Source organism: Mustela nigripes, chromosome 16 (assembly GCF_022355385.1).
Source record: "Mustela nigripes isolate SB6536 chromosome 16, MUSNIG.SB6536, whole genome shotgun sequence".
Classification (NCBI taxonomy): domain Eukaryota; kingdom Metazoa; phylum Chordata; class Mammalia; order Carnivora; family Mustelidae; genus Mustela; species Mustela nigripes.
In genome coordinates, this window is record NC_081572.1 from 41,749,523 (window position 1) to 41,769,569 (window position 20,047).

The 20,047-nt window shown below is 49.5% G+C and overlaps 2 protein-coding genes across 2 annotated transcripts; both read right to left on the bottom strand.

Moving 5' to 3' along the window:
* Window positions 1-373: 373 nt before the first annotated feature.
* On the bottom strand, window positions 374-12,636 carry PIGS (phosphatidylinositol glycan anchor biosynthesis class S). The gene is made up of 12 exons (XM_059378908.1): window positions 12,571-12,636; window positions 12,146-12,285; window positions 11,947-12,058; window positions 8,758-8,847; window positions 8,411-8,502; window positions 6,762-6,969; window positions 6,151-6,293; window positions 5,134-5,248; window positions 3,654-3,799; window positions 2,995-3,095; window positions 1,791-2,001; window positions 374-1,462 (listed from the first exon to the last, which is right to left on the bottom strand). Exons 1-12 carry the CDS (start codon window positions 12,602-12,604, stop codon window positions 1,187-1,189), a joined length of 1,668 nt encoding a protein of 555 aa, XP_059234891.1. The 5' UTR covers window positions 12,605-12,636; the 3' UTR covers window positions 374-1,186.
* Window positions 12,637-15,721: 3,085 nt separating this feature from the next.
* Window positions 15,722-19,597, bottom strand: ALDOC (aldolase, fructose-bisphosphate C). Its single transcript, XM_059379083.1, has 9 exons — window positions 19,458-19,597; window positions 18,063-18,184; window positions 17,759-17,970; window positions 17,561-17,615; window positions 17,308-17,468; window positions 17,103-17,186; window positions 16,703-16,877; window positions 16,374-16,573; window positions 15,722-16,224 (listed from the first exon to the last, which is right to left on the bottom strand). Exons 2-9 carry the CDS (start codon window positions 18,172-18,174, stop codon window positions 16,129-16,131), a joined length of 1,095 nt encoding a protein of 364 aa, XP_059235066.1. The 5' UTR covers window positions 18,175-18,184; window positions 19,458-19,597; the 3' UTR covers window positions 15,722-16,128.
* Between the last annotated feature and the right edge of the window lie 450 nt (window positions 19,598-20,047).

The window sequence follows — 20,047 nt, forward strand, 5'->3', positions numbered from 1 at the left end:
CCTCTGTCAAATAAATAAATAAAATCTTTAAAAAAAAATATATATATATATATATATTCTTTTTATGAATTTATGAATGAGTTTGTATTTAAAGGCTTATACTGGCACAAGCTATTCCCTCCCAGACCCCCTGAGAAAAAGGCAGAAGTAGATGCTAACAGCTTTGTTGGGCAACCTTGTACGTGCTAAGGGACAACAGCCTAGGCGACTCGCCACCACAGGGCCCTCCAGGGCAGGGAAGCGGGGCCTCTCTCTAGGGCACATGGCCAGGTAGAAGCAAGGTGGGCCCAGGCACCCAGGACAGTTGGCAGGAAACCATTACTTGGACACAAATGAAGAATGAAAGGTATGCTCGTACTTCTTATCATTCCAATTAACATTCGACCAATGTTTATTGAGAGCCTAAAATATACCTGACACTCTCGTATGCTTATCACATTTAATCCTCATAACCACCTTGTAAGGGAGGAATCATTAGTGCTATTTGAACAAATGAAAAATTGAGGCTCAGGGAGATTAAGTGGCTTATTCAGCGCTCCCCAGATGTTAAGTACAGAAGGTACAGAAACAAGGGTCTGAATTCAGGCATGCTTGATCCCAAGTCTGGAACCTTCCCCACTGCACCACACTAACCCTATAAAAGGGTGAAGGGAAACTCAGCCACATGCTCAGCATCAGGCTATACCCAAAAGGCACAGCCAACCGGGAGGGATGGGAGGGAGGGAGAAGGCCCCAGAGGCGACCTGGCCCCTTCCAAGAGAGCAGTGCTAGGGCTCTCTCTGAGGGGTTAGAGAGAAGCATGGAGGGGAGGGGGCTGGAATCCAACCCAGGGCTTTCCCCTAAGGCTCCCTCTGAGTGCAAGAGGACCTCGAGGAACAGGACAGAAGCACAACAAACTGTCCCTGCCCCGGTGGGAGACAGGAAAGGGCCTTCAAGTTTAAGCCAGGTAAGGAGACCCAAATGACACGTCTTCTGGAGGGAAGGGGAGAGGAGGGCACAAAGGTTGTGGGGGGAACCTGAGCTAGCGGAATGGGAAGGGAAGGAAAGATGAACCCCGCTTGGAGTGTTGTACTTTGGTTACTGGAGCTAAGTCCTTCACGGCAGGCCCCGTTTATGTGCCTCTCAATCTCCCACCTCCCATTCTGGCCAGAAAGGAAGGCTTCCTACTGAGATTCTGCTGTCCTGTTCAGTCTCTCTTCTCAGGCTTTTTCCAGGACTTGCGGGTTTCCAGGAAGATCTTGACCAGGGACAGGAGGATGGGCACGGCCATAGGCAGGAAGAGCGGGATATAGATGGCAAACTTCTGGTCATCCGGGAAATAGAGGAGGTGGAGGAGCGAGGGATCAAAAAAGGCACGCTCTGAGGACGTCACAGCTTCCTGGCTGGCAGTAAAGGCAGAGGCTAGGTGCCCAGCGGCCAACTCCTCTGCCGCCTTCTGGACTGCAGCTACAGCCCTGTACACCTAGGAAGTGGGCAGGGGGATACCATTAAGTCCTAGGCACCAGAGGGGTATTGGGGCAGGAGTGGGACTGGGTCTTACTGTATTTGCACTGCCTGGAGTTTGCCCAGGATATGGAGATCAGTATAAAAGGGCTACAGTGTATCTTTTTTGTGCCAGCTTAAAACCTCACACCCCATCTGGTGTCCTGCCCCCTAGAGGAAACCTGGGGCACTCCCAGATGTATGCCCACACACACCCTGGGCCTCGTCTGGCTCTGGTCTCACACCACACCCTGGCCCTTGCTGGCCACTCTGGGTCCTGTCACAGAATCCATCCCCTGCCCACTCACCTCAGATGCCACATCGTCCTTGATGACAATGTTGCTGATCTTGCCCAGAAGCTGAGCCAAGGAAGTGAGAGTGGTGGTGGCCGTGGCCACGTTCTCTACTGACCGAGCCCAGAGCAGCCGATCGAGCTCCCAGATCGTTAGCCCTTCACTCTTGGGCCCTGAAAACAGGCATTTCAGAGGTATCTGGGGCTGTCCAATCCCGAAGAGCAGCCTGTAGGAAGAGTGAAGTCAGGAAGGCTGGGAGTAGAAGATGGCTAAGCTTCCTAGAATAACGAGGAAGATTTTCAGTCTTACCCAGAACCACGGAAGTCATAGGGAAGTGCCTCGGGGTCTTGGAGAGGTAAGTGGCAACATTCAGCAAAACACAGCCTCAAGCCCCATTTTAACCAGTGTTTTTGCTTTTACCTGCTTCTGGATTAGATTTCTAAGATCTTGTTTGAAAAAAGGTCCCATGGCAACAAGATTTCTGGTAATACCTAGCTTAATCCCCTCATCCTTCTTACCCTCTCTTTGGACAAATGGGACCACTGAGCCTTTAGTTAAGGGGATGATGATCCAGGACCACTTCTTTTTTTGTTGTTTTTTAAAAGATTTTATTCATCTACTTGAGAGAGAGAGAGTGGGGGGGGGGGCAAGCAGGGGAGGAGCAGAGGAAGAGAGACAAGCAGATTCCACACTGAGTGTGGAGCCCAATGCACGGCTTGATCCCACGATCCAGAGATCGTGACCTGAGCCAAAACCAGGAGTCAGCCACCCACCTGACTGAGCCACTCAGGTGCCCGGATCCAGCACCACTTCTGATAAACAGGTGATTGTGCCTCTCTAATCCCGCACCCAGGGCAGACATTGCTAATCAATCAGAATCCTCTTTCCTGATCGTCGTAGGCACAGCCCTAGAATCCTCAGCACAGGGCATCAGGCAGCCACTACCAACATAGCGGTTAGCATCAGAATTCATAGCTCTTTCCTTAAGCACCCCTAATCATACCCCAGGGACCTGACGTTCAGGAGTTTGTTTTTTTTCTCTGTCAGCAACTACTCCTTCTTGGGAGAAGAAGGTGATCCTTAGAAAGCTTGCTTCGTTTCCCTGCAGCTGTAGGCACAGGGGAGGTATCCCTGCCAGGTGAGATGTCATTCTACTCAGCTAGGGAGGCTGGGGTCAGACTCAGTGGAACATCCCCAGGCGCATCAGCCAGGACCTCACCGCAACTGGGCCAGGAACACCTCCATCACTCGCACCATGTCCACCTCGACCCTCACTGGCAGCTCCGAGCCATTGTAGGCTTTGGGGTCCACATTGTAGACCTGCAGGGGGGAAAGGAGGTTGCCTCAGGACCACACCCAGATGGTTCACGGCTCTGCCCTAGACACTCTGGAGGCGGGGAGAAAAAAAGACCTTAAGGTCTCTAGAAATTATAAACCTGATGGTCTAGCTAATATTTTTTTTTAAAACCTATTAGGACCTTTTCATAAATTATCTCCATTATCCCCTCAAAAGTCCTGTACAAAATATTTTTTATTCTATTTTACGAGTTCCTATGAGAAACTCCCAGTCTAACCGGAGAAACAAAGTCCCCAGCCTTGCAAGACTGCCATAAACAGGGCCAAGATCTAAGATGGACACACAGAGAAGTCCTCAGTGAGTGCAAACCGCTACATGCAAAAGGGTCGTATTATAGAAAACAGTGACAGAAATAAGAAGCTGTGGGGCCGGCAGGGGAGAGGACGAGCTCACAGCACTCTAACCTCCTTGGTGCTGCCCCTCCCACAGGCTGGGCCATGGAGGACACCAGAGGAATAACAGAAGGAACAGTCTCAGGGAACATGTGTCTGTCCCTAAAGCTGGGGCTCTAGGACCATTACCATAATGCCACCCCAGCGGGGACTGTGGAAGGCGTTGGTGGCCACTGGAGCCCCATCCTTGTCCTGAATGTACAGTGGGGAGTGAGCAAGCTCGGGTACATAGAGCAGAAAGTTGAGCACAGGGTAAAGGGAGGCAGCGCTGGATCCTGCGGTACAAAGAGAAGGTTAGTCAGATTACCAAAACCGACTGGGTCTAGATCTCAGTTCCGGGTCAGCCTCTAACTTTCTGGTCACTCACTCTGGGCCTCATTTTCTCCAGCTGATAATCATCAGGATAACCTCCAGTCCTGGGTTTCTGCGGTCAAGGATGTCCTCTGAACATTCTCCCAAGATGTGCCACATACATGTAGAGTTCTTAGCCCCTCAAAGGCCCCTGGAATCTCCCCCTCTCTAACAGGCCCCCTTCACTATCTAAGACCACCATCTTGGGCATTGCACCATCACACCTGTATAACTATAGCCCATTTTATACATAAGTGTAAATATGACCTCATGTCAATTCCCTCTTAATCCTTCAATAACTAGCCATTCACACCAGGTAAAGGCTCAAGCTACTTACCATGGGCCTTATGATCTGGCACCAGCCTGCCTTGCCAGCTTTACCTCAGTCACTCCCTCACAATTCCTCTACACTAACTCTGCTGACCTTTCTGAATGCCTATCTTTTCTGCCTCTTCTGCATCTAAGCTCAGAGTTTTCCTCGCCTGGAAAGCCCTTCTATCTCTGTTCTCACGCTGCTGGAGGGAGAGAGAGAGGGAGGGAGGGAGGGAAGGAGAGAGGGAGGGAGGGATCACCTGTAGTCCCTCCCATATCATGGTCCACGCTGGCCTAGCCTTACTGTCTGAAATCCCACAATGAGTGATATACTAACTTCGGTTTGCTTATATTACAGCTTGTGGTCATCTCTTCTTTATAGATACCACCCTCACACTTAAAGTCTAGAATCCCAGCTTCAAACCTCAATCAGCAGAACCTTCCAAATTCTGCCTTCACGTACTTTTGCTGTTATCTTTCCTACATACGTGACCGTATCTTTCCTGGATGACTCGCACGGAGGGAGATGCAGCCTACCATGTCTTTATAAAAAGCACTGGGAGTCATGTTTAATAAATGTTCCTGGGGGCGCCTGGGTGGCTCAGTGGATTAAGCCTCTGCCTTCAGCTCAGGTCATGACCTCAGGGTCCTGGGATGAGCCCCACATCAGGCTCTCCGCTTAGCAGGGAGCCTGCTTCCCCCTCTCTCTCTGCCTGCCTGTGATCTCTCTCTGTCAAATAAATAAATAAAATCTTAAAAAAAAAAAATGTTTCTGGATATGTTTCATGAGTCTCATGAAAAAGGAGCCTAAATGCCCAAAACTTCCTTGATGCCCTCAGGCCACCCAACCTGGGAACCAGAACGATACACTACCAGCCTCCAACCCCACCCTGAGCCTTCAGGGTCCCTCCCCAGCCTGGCAGATAGACCCTCGTCTTCAGCTCACCCAGCCGGGACTCCACTGGGTTAATGACATGGGGGAGGCTGTGTGCAGCCAAGTAGTAGCTGGAGGAAGCCGGGTCAAAGCGGGGGTTTACCCCCAACACTGCATAGTAAAGAATCTGTAAAGCAAAGAAAGGAGAACGTTATTTTGTGTATTGATTCATGCTCCACGTTGTCCCAAAAAGGATCTGAAGTGCCTTAAAAAGATACAGTGAGGGGCACATGAGTGGCTCAATGGGTTAAGCCTCTGCCTTCAGCTCAGGTCATAATCTCAGGATCCTGGGATCGACCCCCGAATCTCTCTCTGCCTACTTGTGATCGATCTCTCTCTGTCAAATAAGTAAATAAAATCTTAAAAAAAAAAAAAAAAAAAGATACAATGAGGACAGGACGAAATATAAGAGACAAAATCAGAGCTGAGAGAAAAATAGGTGTGGTGGAGGGGCAGGGCAGGGGGGGAACAAAGCTCAGGGTAAAGTTAATACAGTAAATGCATGCTTTGAAACTGCATTTTTTAAAACCAGACTTTCTAAAACAAAGAGGGAAACAAGAAGAGCCTAATTCAGTATCCGCAAGATCAACTCAAATCAGTGATTCAGAAGTACTCCCACTAGCAAGACCTGATAAAAATGTCTCCCACATTTTCCCTAAAAGGACACTGTGTGATACATTCTTCACATGTAGGAAGCTACATTCTTGCCACATTCTTGCCATCTTCGCTGCTACTACATTAACATATTTTGGGAAGTTTTATTTTTAAAATAAATTCCTTAAGGATGGCACAAGTGGGTGAATATGGTTCTAAAGGGGGCTGTAAGGAAGGCTGTTTTTTTAAACAAACCTTCACAAAAGTCCCTGAGCTGAACACCACGGTGGGAAAGCAGACACTAGTCATATATACACACAGGCAATTCCTAGCAAATGAGTGAGCTCTAAGAACTGGGCGAACAGACTCCACTTGAAAACAATATGGAAGACTCTGGTGCGGTCAGGGAAGGGACTTGCTTGCTCCCAATCTCACCTGAGAGTCCACAGAGAAGTTGCCCGCAGCACTGAGGGCACTCAAGAAGGGCTGCACATAACGCCGGACGGCCCCCTCGATGTCCCAGTGGACGTCATGGGACTTGGGGTCTGGATTGAGTAAACTGAAGGTGATCTCATAGCCTAGAAAAACAGGAGTCAGGGAAGCCAGAGGCAGTCGTACCCTGCACTGAGTTGAACTTGTTTCTCCTCCGGGATGGGGTTGGTGGCCATCAGGGAACCCAAGGGAGGATAAAACTGGGAGGAGGGACACTAAGTCCTTTAAAAAGGTGAAACCAGGGGCGCCTGGGTGGCTCAGTGGGTTAAAGCCTCTGCCTTCAGCTCAGGTCATGATCCCAGGGTCCTGGGATCGAGCCCCGCATTGGGCTCTCTGCTCAGCAGTGAGCCTGCTTCCTCCTCTCTCTCTGCCTGCCTCTCTGCCTACTTGTGATCTTTGTCAAATAAATAAATAAAAATCTTAAAAAAAAAAAAAAAAAGTGAAACCACAGAAGAAAGGAGTGAAGAGTCCCCATGCAGATTCCCCTTCCACCCCATCACCTCCGTATCATTCATTTCCCTGTCCCTTCTCACAGCAAAGCCCCGTCACCCTACCCAAGCTGGACTTGAGAGGCCGCCTCTTATCAGAGCTCCACTTGTCCTCTGGAAGGTGGTCAGCCAGGGCTGCCGCGAGCACGTCCTCGGTCAAAGACATGGCCTGTGCTACTTGGATTACGCGGCGGCCCACAATGTGAAAGGCCTCCCGGTGCGTGATCCCTCGCACAACTGCTGTCCTCTCGGGCCCGATGTAGCTCATCATGTCCTGTGAGAGGCCACGAAGGGACAGAACGTCGAGGGCTCAGGGAAGAAAGCAGAAGAGCATGCTGGCTCCTGTCTCAGAGAATCTGACATTTTGCCACTGACCAACAGGCCTACCCCTCCTTCTAGATTCATAGTGAACACCTATCTCAGCAGCTCTGACCAATCAGTGCGCATGAATGTTTTCATTCATTTCTGTTCCCTTACCCTTCCCAGCAGACTTAAGTCCCAGGAGTGATCTAGATCTCCACAGGCTGGAAACTAATAGGAGATGCCATGCTGAACACAGACAGCGGAATAAACACACACCTGAAAAGTCTGATATAAGTAGACAGCACGTGGCAAAGAGGCAAGCCCTGGAATGCTCACAGTAGCATTCTTAGAAATTCTTAGCACTCTTAGAAATGCTAAGAGTCAAAAATCAGAAGACAATCCAACTGCCCATCAGCAACAGGATGGATAAATTGTGTGGTTATGTTTCAATAATGAAACATATTAAAAAATGAACAAATTAGACTCAACTACACATTGATTATCAGATGATTCTCTCAAACATAAACGTGGAACAAAACGAAAGTTGCAGAACATGTGGGGTATTAATATGAAGTTCAAAAATTTGTAAAATTGTGTATGTTGCTTAGTGAGATACAAAGCATATGATAAAACTTGAATGAAAAGTAAGAAAATGACACATATAAAATATGGTCACCCCGGGCCAAAAGGGAGCAGGTCTGCGTAGAACCATGGAGATGCACGAGTTCAGCAATACGGCTAGACTGTAGTGTGCGAGTGGGGGTTGGATACGTGGATGGTCATTAACATTTTTTCATCTTTTTGTAAGAATTATATATTTGGGGGCACCTGGGTGGCTAAGTACGTTAAGCCTCTGCTTTCAGCTCAGGTTGTGATCTCAGGGTCCTGGGATGGAGCTCTGCACTGGGCTCTCTGCTGGGCAGGAAGCCTGTTTCCCCTTCCACCTCTGCCTGCCTCTCTGCCTATTTGTGATCTCTCTCTTTCTGTCAAATAAATAAAATCTTTAAAAAGAAAAAAAAGAATTACATATTTCATCACAAATTGTAAAAGAAAACAGTACGTGATATAGTTCCCACTGAGCCTCTTGCTCGTCAAGTGAAAAGGTCAATGTGTCGCCCGTATTCCCATCACAACCCATTCAATCAAGCTTCTTTTCTTTTTCATCCTGATTTTTTTTTCACTTTAAATGGTCATCGGACCTTGGTCTGGGCTTTAGAAAGACCCAGGGTCAATGAAAAAATCCCTATTTGCATTCTGTTTTTTTCCATTTTCATTCTTTAAAAAAACTATTTGTTAAAGAGTTTTTTGGAGCAAATGCCAGCAATGGGGGGTGCTACTGCAAAGAGGAGGTGACCTAGGAGAGAATGAGCTGACGGGATAAGGCAAGACTGCAGCCCCTCTGCTCACCCTACCTGGGGCAGAAGCGAGGAGTTTTCAGAGATCACGTACACAGTCAGGGAGCCCTCTGCTTGCTCCTGCGGCTCAGCTAACATGGTTTCTGCCTCTGGGGACAAAAGCAGGAGGTGCACCAGAAGCAAAAACACCATTCCCTTTCCCTCTAGCCGCCTACAGAGGGCCTGAGCTTTCCACCTCCCGCTCACACCTGGCTGGCACTGAGGCCAGGTTCAGCCCCCGGTGGCCCAGGCTGAAACAGGTATCTCATTCCCAGCTTTCCCAGAGATTCTGAAGTTAAGACAAGAGATTGGAAGAGGAAAAAGAGGGCTTCGTGTTAAACCAGCATAATCACCCCTTCAGGTACCTTGCATACTGCCCAGGGACAAGGCCTCCTCCTCGCGCTCCAAAGCCCTTCGATAGGCCTTCTGGAAACGGCACTTGATTTTCATTTTGTCTGAGAGGAAAAGGAAGAAGCAAGGTAAGAAGACTAAGTACAGACCTCTGTCCTCCTTCCTAGCCCTCACACTGTCCAGTGTCTCAGGACAGCAAGGATATTGTTTGCAAAGAAAGACCAAGAAGCTGCAGCCAATTCTAATTATTTCTACACAGATGGTATCAAATACAGGGCACCCCATCTCCTTCCCTAACTAGCTCTTGCCTCTGCCTGTGGACATCCTACTATCAACCATTCCACCATCCTACCATCAACCCTCCCAAGGGGAAATCTACTATAATATTCACTATACTAACAGGTGAAAGGAGAAAAACCAATGATCACTTCAATATGTGCCTCAAAATAATGAAGTTCAATGAATGTTCTTGATACAGATAAGATGCACACTTAATGACAAAACACTAAATGTAGTTCCACTAAAATTAGTAATAAGGGGCAGTTAAGCATCTGACTCTTGATTTTGGCTCAGGTCATGATCTTAGGGTCATAGGATCGAGCTCCACACTGGGCTCGCTGCTTCAAAGGAAGCCTGCTTTCCCTCTCCCACTCCCCCTGCTTTTGTTCCTGCTCTTGCTATCTCTCTCTCTCTTTTTTTTAATATTTTATTTATTTGACAGAGGGAGAAGGGGAGGGAGAGAGAGAGAGAGAGAGCGAGAGAGCATGCACAAGCAGGGGGAGTGGCAGGCAGAGGGAGAGGCAGGCTCCCTGTTGAGCACAGAGCCCGATGCAGGACTCCATCCTAGGACCCTGGAATCAGGACCTGAGCCAAAGGCAGACGCTTAACCGACTGAGCCACCCACGCATCCCTGTGGTGCAACTCTTGATCTTGGGGTTGTGAGTTCCAACCCCATGTTGGGGGTAGAGATTACTTAAAAATAAAATCTTGGAAAAAACAAAAGGAAACAAAACAATATCCTTCAAGGGCTTCCCTTCTCACCCAGAATAAAAGCTGTATGTGAGTCTAGCCTCCTCTGCCCCCTCTGCCCTCACTCTGGTCTTATGTCATCTTCTCTTACTCTTTCCCTCATTCACCTCCCTCTCACCACAATGGGATTCTCACTGTTCTGCAAAGGCATCATTTCTGCTCCTACTTGAGGACCTTATACTTGCTGATCCCTCTACCAAAAATGTTCTTCTCCCAGATACCTATACAGTTTACTCCTTTATCTCTTCTTAGGTCTTCATTTGGAAGAATGAAGCATTTAGAGGGCAAATGCTGCCCTCCCTGGCCGTGCTTCTAAAACAGCAATGATCTCCTTATCCCCCAAGAAAACTGCCCTATCCCTGTCCTGAACTATTTTTCTCCTCGCCACCCAACATACATTTATTTACTTAAGATTTTATTTTAAATAATCTCTACATCCAACCTGAAGTTGGAACCCATGATCCCAAGATTCAGAGTCATATTCTACTGACTGAGCCAGCCAGGAGACCTCTCCTCCATCAGACAAACATTTATCTTCCTATGTCTCTTCTCTTTTTCGTCTATTGTGTTCACTGTATTTTGCGTATTTTGTTTGCTGTATCTCCAGCAACTGCAACAGTATCTGATATAGACACTCAATAAATATTTGTTGAATAAATGAACAAACCCATTACTATTCCTATCTAACAGATTAGAAAACCAAGATTTAAAGAGGTTTAACAACCTCACCCAAATTCACACAAATAAGTAGTAGAACCAAGGCTTTATTCAGCTCTCTTACACCAAATTCCATACTCTCGGTCATTCCACTATCCTACTCCATAATACGTCCATATTACAGAATGGCGTGTCACTAAATACGAAAAATTCCACAACAAATTGATAACAATCATGTTTAAACTAACAGGTGAGGTATGATCCATTCTTGTTTTGAGAAACAAAAACTATGTGTGTTTACATTAGCTCAAACTGTATGAAATATGATTTTTTATTTTATTATTTTTTTTTAATGTAAGCTCCCTCCCCAGTGTGGAGTGCAACACAGAGCTTAACTCACAACCCTGAGATCAAGACTCAAGTGGAGATCAAGAGTCAGACAGACACTTAACCACCTGAATCATCCAGGGGTCCCATGAAATATTAAATGTGTATTACCAAGGTTAAAAAGCTAGACAGTTAACAGCATACAGGAATGTCACGGTCTGGACTTGGCCTACTCATCCAGTCACTCCTAAACTTTCACTTCACACTTCAGAAAAGTAAAACTTCTCACAGATCCCCCAACACGTTGATTCACCCCTCCATGCTTCTACACGGGAAGCAGTAGTTTGTTGGTGAAAAGCCAGAACACCGGAATCAGTCAGGCCTGGATTCCACCTCTTACTAGCTAGCTGTGTGATCCTGAACAAATCAAAATCTCTTAAGTCTGTTTCTTCATTTATAAAATGGAGATCATAATGTTAAGAGAGGATTAAATGAGGCAGCACATGTAAAGTCCTTTACCTAGTTTCTGGCATATAATGAACAACTAATATTAGAGATTATTATTACTGGCTCATGCTGTTCCCTTCTTCCCTTCCCCCATTTAACCTGAATTCCTGCACATCCTTTAAAAATCCGGCTTAAAAATGACATCCCCAAAACCTTCTCTGCCTGCCTTTCCTCCCAGACAGTTAAAGTCTCTTTCTTTGGTGCAATCGTGGTTTCTTAAATACTTTTGATTGTGATTTCTTTATCTAAGTGTCTTTCTCTCCTACTGGACTATGAATTTCTTATAAACATCATCATTTCCTCATGCACTCCAAAACCCCTGGTACTGAAAAGTACCTAACATTCAGTAACCTATTTCACATTAAATTTAATAAGGCCTGTATACAACCCCAACTTGATTCCAAACCCAGTGTCCTCTCCGCTACATCCCACTTCCTCTCCTATCCCCTAATGAGTAGTAATTGCTTCTCATCGGGTAGCATAACTGTTTTATGAATAAAACTGTCGCCTTAATAGTGAACACTGAATTTAAAGTTGTTTTTCTTCTACCCAACCACACTGTTCATTCAGAGAGGGCTTTTAGTAAGTTTTTAACTTTAAGGGACACCCACGCTCGTCTTAGCTAACCCATCTCTGGACTGAACTCCGACCAGAAAGGCAGCCCTGACTCTCCAGGAACTCACATTTCAGGGGGATCTCTCTCTCATGCACAACGGTGAAGGGCAGCTTCTCCTGGTCGTCCAATGGCACTGATTCTCGGGTAAACACGACATTGACGCGCACCGTGAGCCGCAGCTACGGGAAGGAGCACCAGGGCCAACAGCTGAGTCTCCACCTTGCCAGCGGGCTGTACCCTGGCTTTCTCCCACCGAGCCCTCTCACCTGCAGGGCATTCAGTCCACTGATCTGGGAGTAAGGCAACGGGGCCCTGTAGGTCTCTGTGGTCTTCCACCAGAGCGGCAACCCCAGCAGGATGGCCACCGCAGCGAAGAAGAGAGCCGCCCGCTTGCCTCGGATCACCTCTGGGGGGTACGGAGGTAGCGACTTGAGCCGCTGGAAGTGGGCTTAGGTGCACGCCCCACACCCGACCCTTAAGAGTCCCAGCAACCTGCACTCAGAGGCTCTCCGGCCGCGTTCATAGGTAGGAATCCCTGTGCTACGGGCCCGCGCCCAAGTCTAAAGGGATCTTGTCTGAAACGACCCTCCGACCCCCAGTCCGCGGGACCTCTTGCATACCACAATCCCCAAATCCCTCACTCCTCCCTCTCAATACACGAGCCGCGGGCCCCGCCAGAAAGCCACCGAACCTAGGTCTGTAGCGGCTTCCCCGGGAGCCGCCATGCTTCCTTCCGGTTGCTCTAGGCGCCGAGGGCGGAGCTACGCAAGCCGCCCCCAATCGGAAACCCGCAAGGAGGGGGTGGGACCACGACAGCGGTCGCAGCCAATCGCGAGCCGCACTCCCGGGGCGCGGGGAGGAAAAGAGGTTGAGGGTGGGCGGGGTCCACAAGGAGCGTGTCGGCCCGTTTGAAAGGAGTCTATCCCGCGCCAAGGGCAGTCGAGGAGGTGCGCGGATTTCTGTGTTGCTCGAAAACTCTTCGTTAGTCCCCCGCTTTTTTGCAGAACACATCCCTAGTCCCACGGATTAAGAGCGCAAACTCTGCAGGCGTTATACACTAGTTGGGCTACCACAGGCAGCTCTAAGTCTCAGTTTTCTCACCTGGAAAATGGATACATTTACTAAAATGTAAGCCACCACTTAGGGTGGCTTGCCCAATCCATAGAGCGCAGAGGGCTTGATCTAGAGCTCATAAATTCCAACCCCACGTTGGGTATAGAGATTACTTAAAGAAATAAAATGCGCCGCCTGTATGCCTCAGTTGGTTAAGAATCTGCCTTTGGCTCCGGTCATGATCCAGGTGTCCTGAAATTGATCCCCACATCGGGCTCCCTGTTTAGCCGGGAGCCTGCTTCTGCCTCTCCTCGTCCCCGCCCCCCACGCCCAGCTCGTTCTCTCTCTCTCTCTCTCTCTCTCTCTCTCTCGAATAAAATCTTTAATTAAAGAGGTGCCTGGGTGGCTCACAAGGTTAAGCATCTGCCTTCGGCTCAGGTCATGATCCCAGAGTGCTGGGATCCAGTCTCACATCGGGCTTTCTGCTCAGTGGGGAACCTGCTTCTTCGTCTCCCTCTGTTGCTCTCCTTGCTTGTGCTCTCTCGCTGTCAAATAAATAAATAAAATCTTTAAAAAAAAAAAAACTTTAATAAAGAAATAAATAAAATAAAATGAGGTCATTCATGTAAAGAGCCCGGCACAGGAAGCACCCAAATATCACTGATCACATAGCTGTTTATCCATATTATAGAACGTCTCTTCTGGGCATCCTCTCCTCAAGCCTTAAATATGGAGGTGGAAAGCCAGTAGTACATTTTTAGCATATTTGGCTCATTCAGTATTTTGTTAATTCATTTGAATTCATTGCCAACTCATATAAGTGAATACTTCACCTTAAATTTTAGAAAATTCACAAGCGGATTCTGAATCCTGGATCCAGAATTCTGGATCACTTAGGTTTAAATCCTGACTTCTGGGCGCCTGGGTGGCTCAGTGGGTTAAGCCGCTGCCTTCGGCTCAGGTCATGATCTCGGCGTCCTGGGATCGAGTCCCGCATCGGGCTCTCTGCTCAGCAGGGAGCCTGCTTCCTCCTCTCTCTCTGCCTGCCTCTCTGCCTACTTGTGATCTCTGTCAAATAAATAAATAAAATCTTAAAAAAAAAAATAAAAAAAAAAATAAAAAAAAAAAATAAAAAAAAAAATAAATCCTGACTTCTTCACTTCACCTGAGTGCTCTCAAGAGTTTAATTAATTAACCACTCTGTGCCTGTTTCCTCATATTAAAATAGGGATAGTAATAGTATCTGCTTTATACAGTGTTGTAGTAAATGAGTTACTAAATGTAGCGTGATTAGAATAGGGCCTGGCCTGCCAGGAATACATAGTCAGTGCAACAGGGGATGCCTGGGTGACTCAGTTGGTTCAGCATCTGACTCTTGGTTTCAACTCAGGCATGATCCCAGGGTTGCTGTGGGATAGATCGAGCCCTGCGTTGAGCCCCATGCTCAGCAGGGAGTCTGCTTGAGATTCTCTCTCTTTCCCTCTGTCCCTTACCTTGCTCAAGCAATGTTTCCCTCCCTCTCAGATATATAAATCTCTTATTATTTTTTTTTAATTTATTCGAGACAGAAAGAGAGCATGCACAAGTGTGGAGGAGTATCAGAGAGAGAAGGAGAAGCAGACTCTCCACGGAGCCGGGAGCCCAATGCGGGGCTTGATCCCAGGACCCTGAGATCATGACCCAAGCTGAAGGCAGATGCTTAACTGACTGAGCCACCGAGGTGCCCCTAAATAAAACTTTTTTTAAAAAACAAAGTACCGGGCGCCTGGGTGGCTCAGTGGGTTAAGCCGCTGCCTTCGGCTCAGGTCATGATCTCAGGGTCCTGGGATCGAGTCCCACATCGGGCTCTCTGCTCAGCAGGGAGCCTGTTTCCCTCTCTCTCTCTCTGCCTGCCTCTCCATCTACTTGTGATTTCTCTCTGTCAAATAAATAAATAAAATCTTTAAAAAAAAAAAAAATTAAAAAAAAAAAAAAAACAAAAACAAAGTACCATATAAGTGTTATCTATTTTTATTAATATAAGGGCAGGTCCCACTGGGCCTACATCCCCATGCTGCAGTAATTAGCTGGGTGGAGTACTTTACACAGAGCCTGGCCTCCCCAGTTCACACAAAACACACCTAGTTCTCTCATCTTTTCATCCCCTCAGACAGACCAGGTGTTTGATGTACCCCCACGCCCCAGCTAAGTGGGCAAACTTTAGCATGAAACCTCAACAGTTCTACCCTTGCCCAGACCCTCAAATCAGCCTTCTCTGTGTCCTCATCTACCCCAGTGGGAATGGGCAAGAGCCCCTGGCAACCTCCTAGACAGTCTGCTCCGTCTGGCAGTCCTGAGCCTTGGGGCTTTTCCATGTTGGGCAGGAGCCCAAGTGCTGCTCCTGCAGTGCCCACCCTACAACCCCAGCACAATGTGTCAAGCCCCAGCAGGGTTCAACGCAGAGGACAAGTGAGAGACTCCCATCCCCTTATCTGTTTTGGGCTCTGTGCAAAAGCTGCCTTCAGGAATTGTACAAGTTCTCACCTTCCTCCATCCTTCAGCTGCCCCCTAGTGCCTGAGGCAGCAGTCCCTGAAGAACATGCAGCCGTCTGCACTGCCCACACTGCAGCCATGGACATCACCAGCAAGAGCCTGAGCCGGGAATGGTGACTCGGTGTACCCCTCCCTCATAAACTTAGAACCCAGGAAAACTACCCTCCCCACCTTCACAGGCAGGAGGCCCAGAGACAGTCAATGGAAATCAGAAACTGAGGTGGGAATTTGATGTGTAAAACAGACAGACAAATTAGCATGGTTTGCTACCATTTATTTGCTTTGTGGTATGTACCCAAGGCATGAGTCACATCTGGTGTCTTACTTTCTGATCCGAAGAAGCAGGGCAGGGAAGGAAAGCCCAAGGAGAAGCTACCACATCATGAGGAAATTGTGGGGGCTGAAGGAGGCAGGGGGAAACCCAGGCATCCTGCTCTGACTTCTAGCAACTTCTCCTGTCTTCAGTCACAAGGGGCGTCCTATCTTCCCATCCAATGGTCCCGGGTGCAGCAGTGGGAGGGGGGAGGGGAGGACAAGAAAAGGAAGATGACTCAGTGCTGGATGGAGGCATCTCTGCTCTGCATGGCTATTCGGTCCTAGCCGTAACTATAGGCAAAATAGGGTGCAGATGGCCAGACCAAGGGCTGTAGTGTGGAATGCGTACTCAGTAGGCGTGGTTTGCAATATAGAGGGACTGTGCTGCTGCTCCCCCGTCTTCTCCGCTGCCTTCATACTTGCCCTGGGCTGCAAGCCCATTCACCTGCAAAAGGATGAGGGGTAGGAGGGAGGTGGAGTAAGCGGGCTGACACTGCCCAGAGGTGCCAAACCCTGCCCAGGCTCTAGTCTGTGGGTGCTGCCCTCCCGCCTAGCCATACCCCTCTCCCACAACCACCATCTCTAGCTCCCTACCTCAGCCCGCTTGATGAACTCCTCAGTGGCAGCCCCAGCATTGTCTTGTTGCCCTCTCCAGGCATTGAGGGCAGAGGCCTGAAGGGCACGCCCATAGGAAAAGGTGAGGGCCCAGGGCCGAGGAAGGGGGCAGCGGTTGATAGCATTGAGGTTGAGTGATGCCTCCTCTTCACTCTGACCCCCAGATAGGAAAGTCACTCCTAGAGTAGAGAAGAGAAGACAAACTGGTTGGTCAAGCCCCTATTTTTCCAGGGCAAGGGACCCATGAAGGCCACAAGAACCTGAGAATGGGTCTTAGGGACAGAGCAAGTTAGGAAGCAGGGCAGTACCTGGGACAGCTGGGGGCACAGTGCGACGCAGGGCAGTGACAGTTGCCATGGCGATCTCCTCTGGGCTATATTTAATGGGACAGGCATGGCCAGGGGTCACCATGTTGGGCTTGAGCAAGGTCCCCTCCAGGTACACGTGATGGTCACTCAGGGCCTTGTACACAGCAGCCAAGACCTGGAGATCAAAGGAGGCTTACTAAGGTTCTGGTGGCCCCTTTTTTAGGGGAACATGGGCATGACTGTGAGGGTCAGTACAGGCTCAAACTCGCAGGTGTGTTCTGGGACAGTGTAAAGGGTGCTTGGGGTGAGTGCCTGCATCTGAGCCAGGGACTATGGGGAACAGGCTCCCCCGTCAGTATGTGCCCTTGCAGTATGTGTCTGTGTGCGGCTGTGGACTCACCTTCTCGGTAACATACTGACAACGTTTGAGGTTGTGGTCTCCATCTGGCAGGATTTCAGGCTCCACAATAGGCACAATGCCATTCTGCAGGTAAGAGCAGAGTAGCTTGGGCGGGGCAGCAGGTGGGAGGGGAGAAAGCCCTGTACCCCTCTCCCCACTAGACACAGGGCACCCACCTAAGCCCCTTACGCACACATATACATACCTGTTGGCAGATGCTGGCGTAGCGGGCCAGCACGTTGGCATTCTCTAGAATGGCAAGTGCTGAGGGTGTGCGCTCACTGATTTTCAGCACGCAACGCCACTTGGCAAAGTCAGCGCCATCCTTCTTGTATTGGGCACAGCGTTCCGAGAGCCCATCCAGCCCTGCAGGCATAGTGCCAGCCTCATTACTCTGCCCTTCTTTGCCAGCATCAACCATCCAACAACCCTGTGGTCTTCACCCACCCATCCTGTACCTTGAGTGGTGGTTTCTCCGTCAGTCCCTGCTAGAGGCACTACGCCCTTGTCAACCTGTAGAGGAAACACACAGACAGAGGGCTGAACCCAGGCAGGATTCCCCTTGTCAACACACACACACACACACACACACACACACACACACACACACACATCTATTTCCATGTTCAGCCCCCATCAAGGGCGAGTGGCTGCACCTTGATCCCCACGACAATGCCTTTATCCTGAATGGTACGAACGAAGGGAACACCATTATCGTCTTTCTGGTAGAGCGTCTCATGGAAGAAGATGACCCCGCCAATGCACTTCTTCACACGGTCATCAGCACTGAACAGGACCTGGCGGTACAACCTGCGGTTTTCCTCTGTGTTCTCCACACCAATTTGGCTCAGCCGCTTGGCCATGCTGCCTGGAGGCAAAAAAAAGAGGGGTAGCAAGCTCATTCCCAGGGCTCTCTGGCCATCTCTACCCCACCCCACCTAGGCACAGGTCCCCACCTACCTACAGACTCATCGGCAGCCAGAATGCCTTTGCCTGGGGCCACAATCCTGAGCGCAATGTCAGACAACTCCTTTTTCTGCTCAGCAGAAAGGGCTGGGAATGAGTGGGGCATGGTGACAGCTCTGTGGAGTAGAGACGAGATATAAAAGCTGGATCCGGGGCGCCTGGGTGGCTCAGTGGGTTAAGCCTCTGCCTTCAGCTCAGGTCATGATCCCAGGGTTCTGGGATCAAGCCCCACATCGGGCTCTCTGCACAGCAGGGAGCCTGCTTCTTTCTCTCTCTCTCTCTCGCTCTCGCTCTGTGTCAAATGAATAAATAAAATCTTTAAAAAAAAAAAAAGCTGGATCCAGCCTAGGACTTCCTCTGCTTCCTCTCCTGGCCACATGGGGGCCAAATGGCCTCCCCCCACCTCCCAACAAGCATAGAGCTAGGAACAAGGCAGTAGTCCTTGGCGTGGGTCCTGGGCAACACAGTGGCACCAATCCCTCTGACAGCTAGCAGGCTTAGGGCCCCAGTTCCCACATCTCCTTTTGTCTCTGGTGGGCACCCTTCCCAGCCCTGGGGAAAGATGCGGGGTGGGGGTGGGGAGGTGAACTGCCGGAAGCTACAGGTCTTCTTGTGAAACTACTGCCCAAACAAAGATCCAGTCCTTCTTTCACTGAATCTGGCCCCTTCGGGTAGGACATAAGCCCTGGCCTTTGCAACTTCCATCTTACCATCTTCAGCAAGACTCCTAGGAAAAGCATACTTCCTTCCAAGGCTTCAGAATGAAGCAAAAGTACCTATCATCCTCTTCCCTCGGGTTCTGGAGGAAAAGTGGGTGACAAGTGGGGAGCAGGAGTGGCACACGTAACTGCCATAGGCTTCTGTAACCTCTTCTTTTCCATACCCCAAATCTGACTGCCTTTGCAGCCAGATGGGAGCAAAGGACCAGGGTTGAAAGGGGTAAGCAAAGGGCCTGAGAAAGGGAGGATGGAGCAGGGAGATCTGTGGGGAGGTGACAGAGAGACAGGCTAACTAGCCAAGGGAAAGACCTAAACCAGGGGGAGAGAGTAGGCAAGACAACTGGACCAGGAACTTAGCCTAGAAGAGGGTGTAGGCTGAGATGAAAATGGGCTGGCTGGGAGAGGCTGACCCCGAGGAAAAATTCTGTAGGCAGAGGAAGACTTGGGATTAGAAAAGCTGAGGTCCGGGCATGAGAGCTAAGAGGAAGGGGTCCTGTGGGAGAGGCTGAACCATAGGGTTTCCGAGTGGACAGAAAGGAGAGAGGATTAAGAAGAGAACCGAGAAGGCACATCCAAGGACCCCCGAGAGTAGGACAAGGGTGATAGAGGGAAGAGTCAGGGAGAGGAAGGGGAGATGCTGAGCAGCTCTTGCCTCGCCGGATTACCTCACCTGTGTGCAGCAAGGTGCGCAGCGAGTTAGCGGCGTCAGCCACAGGAAGGGCGCGGATTCAAATCCACAACAGCTGCGCCTGAAGCTCAGGCTCCTGTAAATGAGGCTGCGGATGCCGCAAAGCTACGTGACTCCCCCGAGGGGAGGGCACATCCCCGCCTTGGCCACGCCCCCTCCCCGGACTGGTGACCAGACAGAGCCACGCCCACTGAGGCGGGGCCACGAGGTGGAGTGACTACCCCGCCGGGTTCTGGGAGGCTGTCGTCCCACTCCCACCTCCTTACCACTTGGGTCCCCGGAGGCAAGAACTGGCTTTGCCCTCATTTCTGCCACAATCGCTTTTACCATGTGCCGGGCACGGAGCTGGATGCAGGGGTCTGAGCCTGGTCTGATGAAGGAGAGTCACCTAAGTAGTTGCAACTGGTGGGGTAAGGAGAGGCATAAACAAAGTGTGGTAGTCTGGGGCAGAGAGTAGGAATGAGTTTCTCAGTCCTCACCCTCTCATTTAGGACCTAGCCTGGAGGGGGGATGAAGAAGGTAAGAGAATGAATCCTTGTCTGTCCCACCCCCAGGCTAAGAGCCAAGGAACA

Coding starts and splice junctions, on each gene's coding strand:
- ALDOC (XM_059379083.1), bottom strand. CDS start 18,174: ATGCCCCACTCATTCCCAGCCCTTTCTGCTGAGCAGAAAAAGGAGTTG. Junction 17,616..17,758: donor GCATTGTCGTGGGGATCAAG/GTGCAGCCACTC, acceptor TTTCCTCTACAG/GTTGACAAGGGCGTAGTGCC. Junction 17,187..17,307: donor ACGCCAGCATCTGCCAACAG/GTATGTATATGT, acceptor TCTTACCTGCAG/AATGGCATTGTGCCTATTGT.
- PIGS (XM_059378908.1), bottom strand. CDS start 12,604: ATGGCGGCTCCCGGGGAAGCCGCTACAGACCTAG. Junction 8,848..11,946: donor GAGAGAGATCCCCCTGAAAT/GTGAGTTCCTGG, acceptor TTTTCCTCTCAG/ACAAAATGAAAATCAAGTGC. Junction 6,294..6,761: donor GCCTCTCAAGTCCAGCTTGG/GTAGGGTGACGG, acceptor CTGTTTTTCTAG/GCTATGAGATCACCTTCAGT.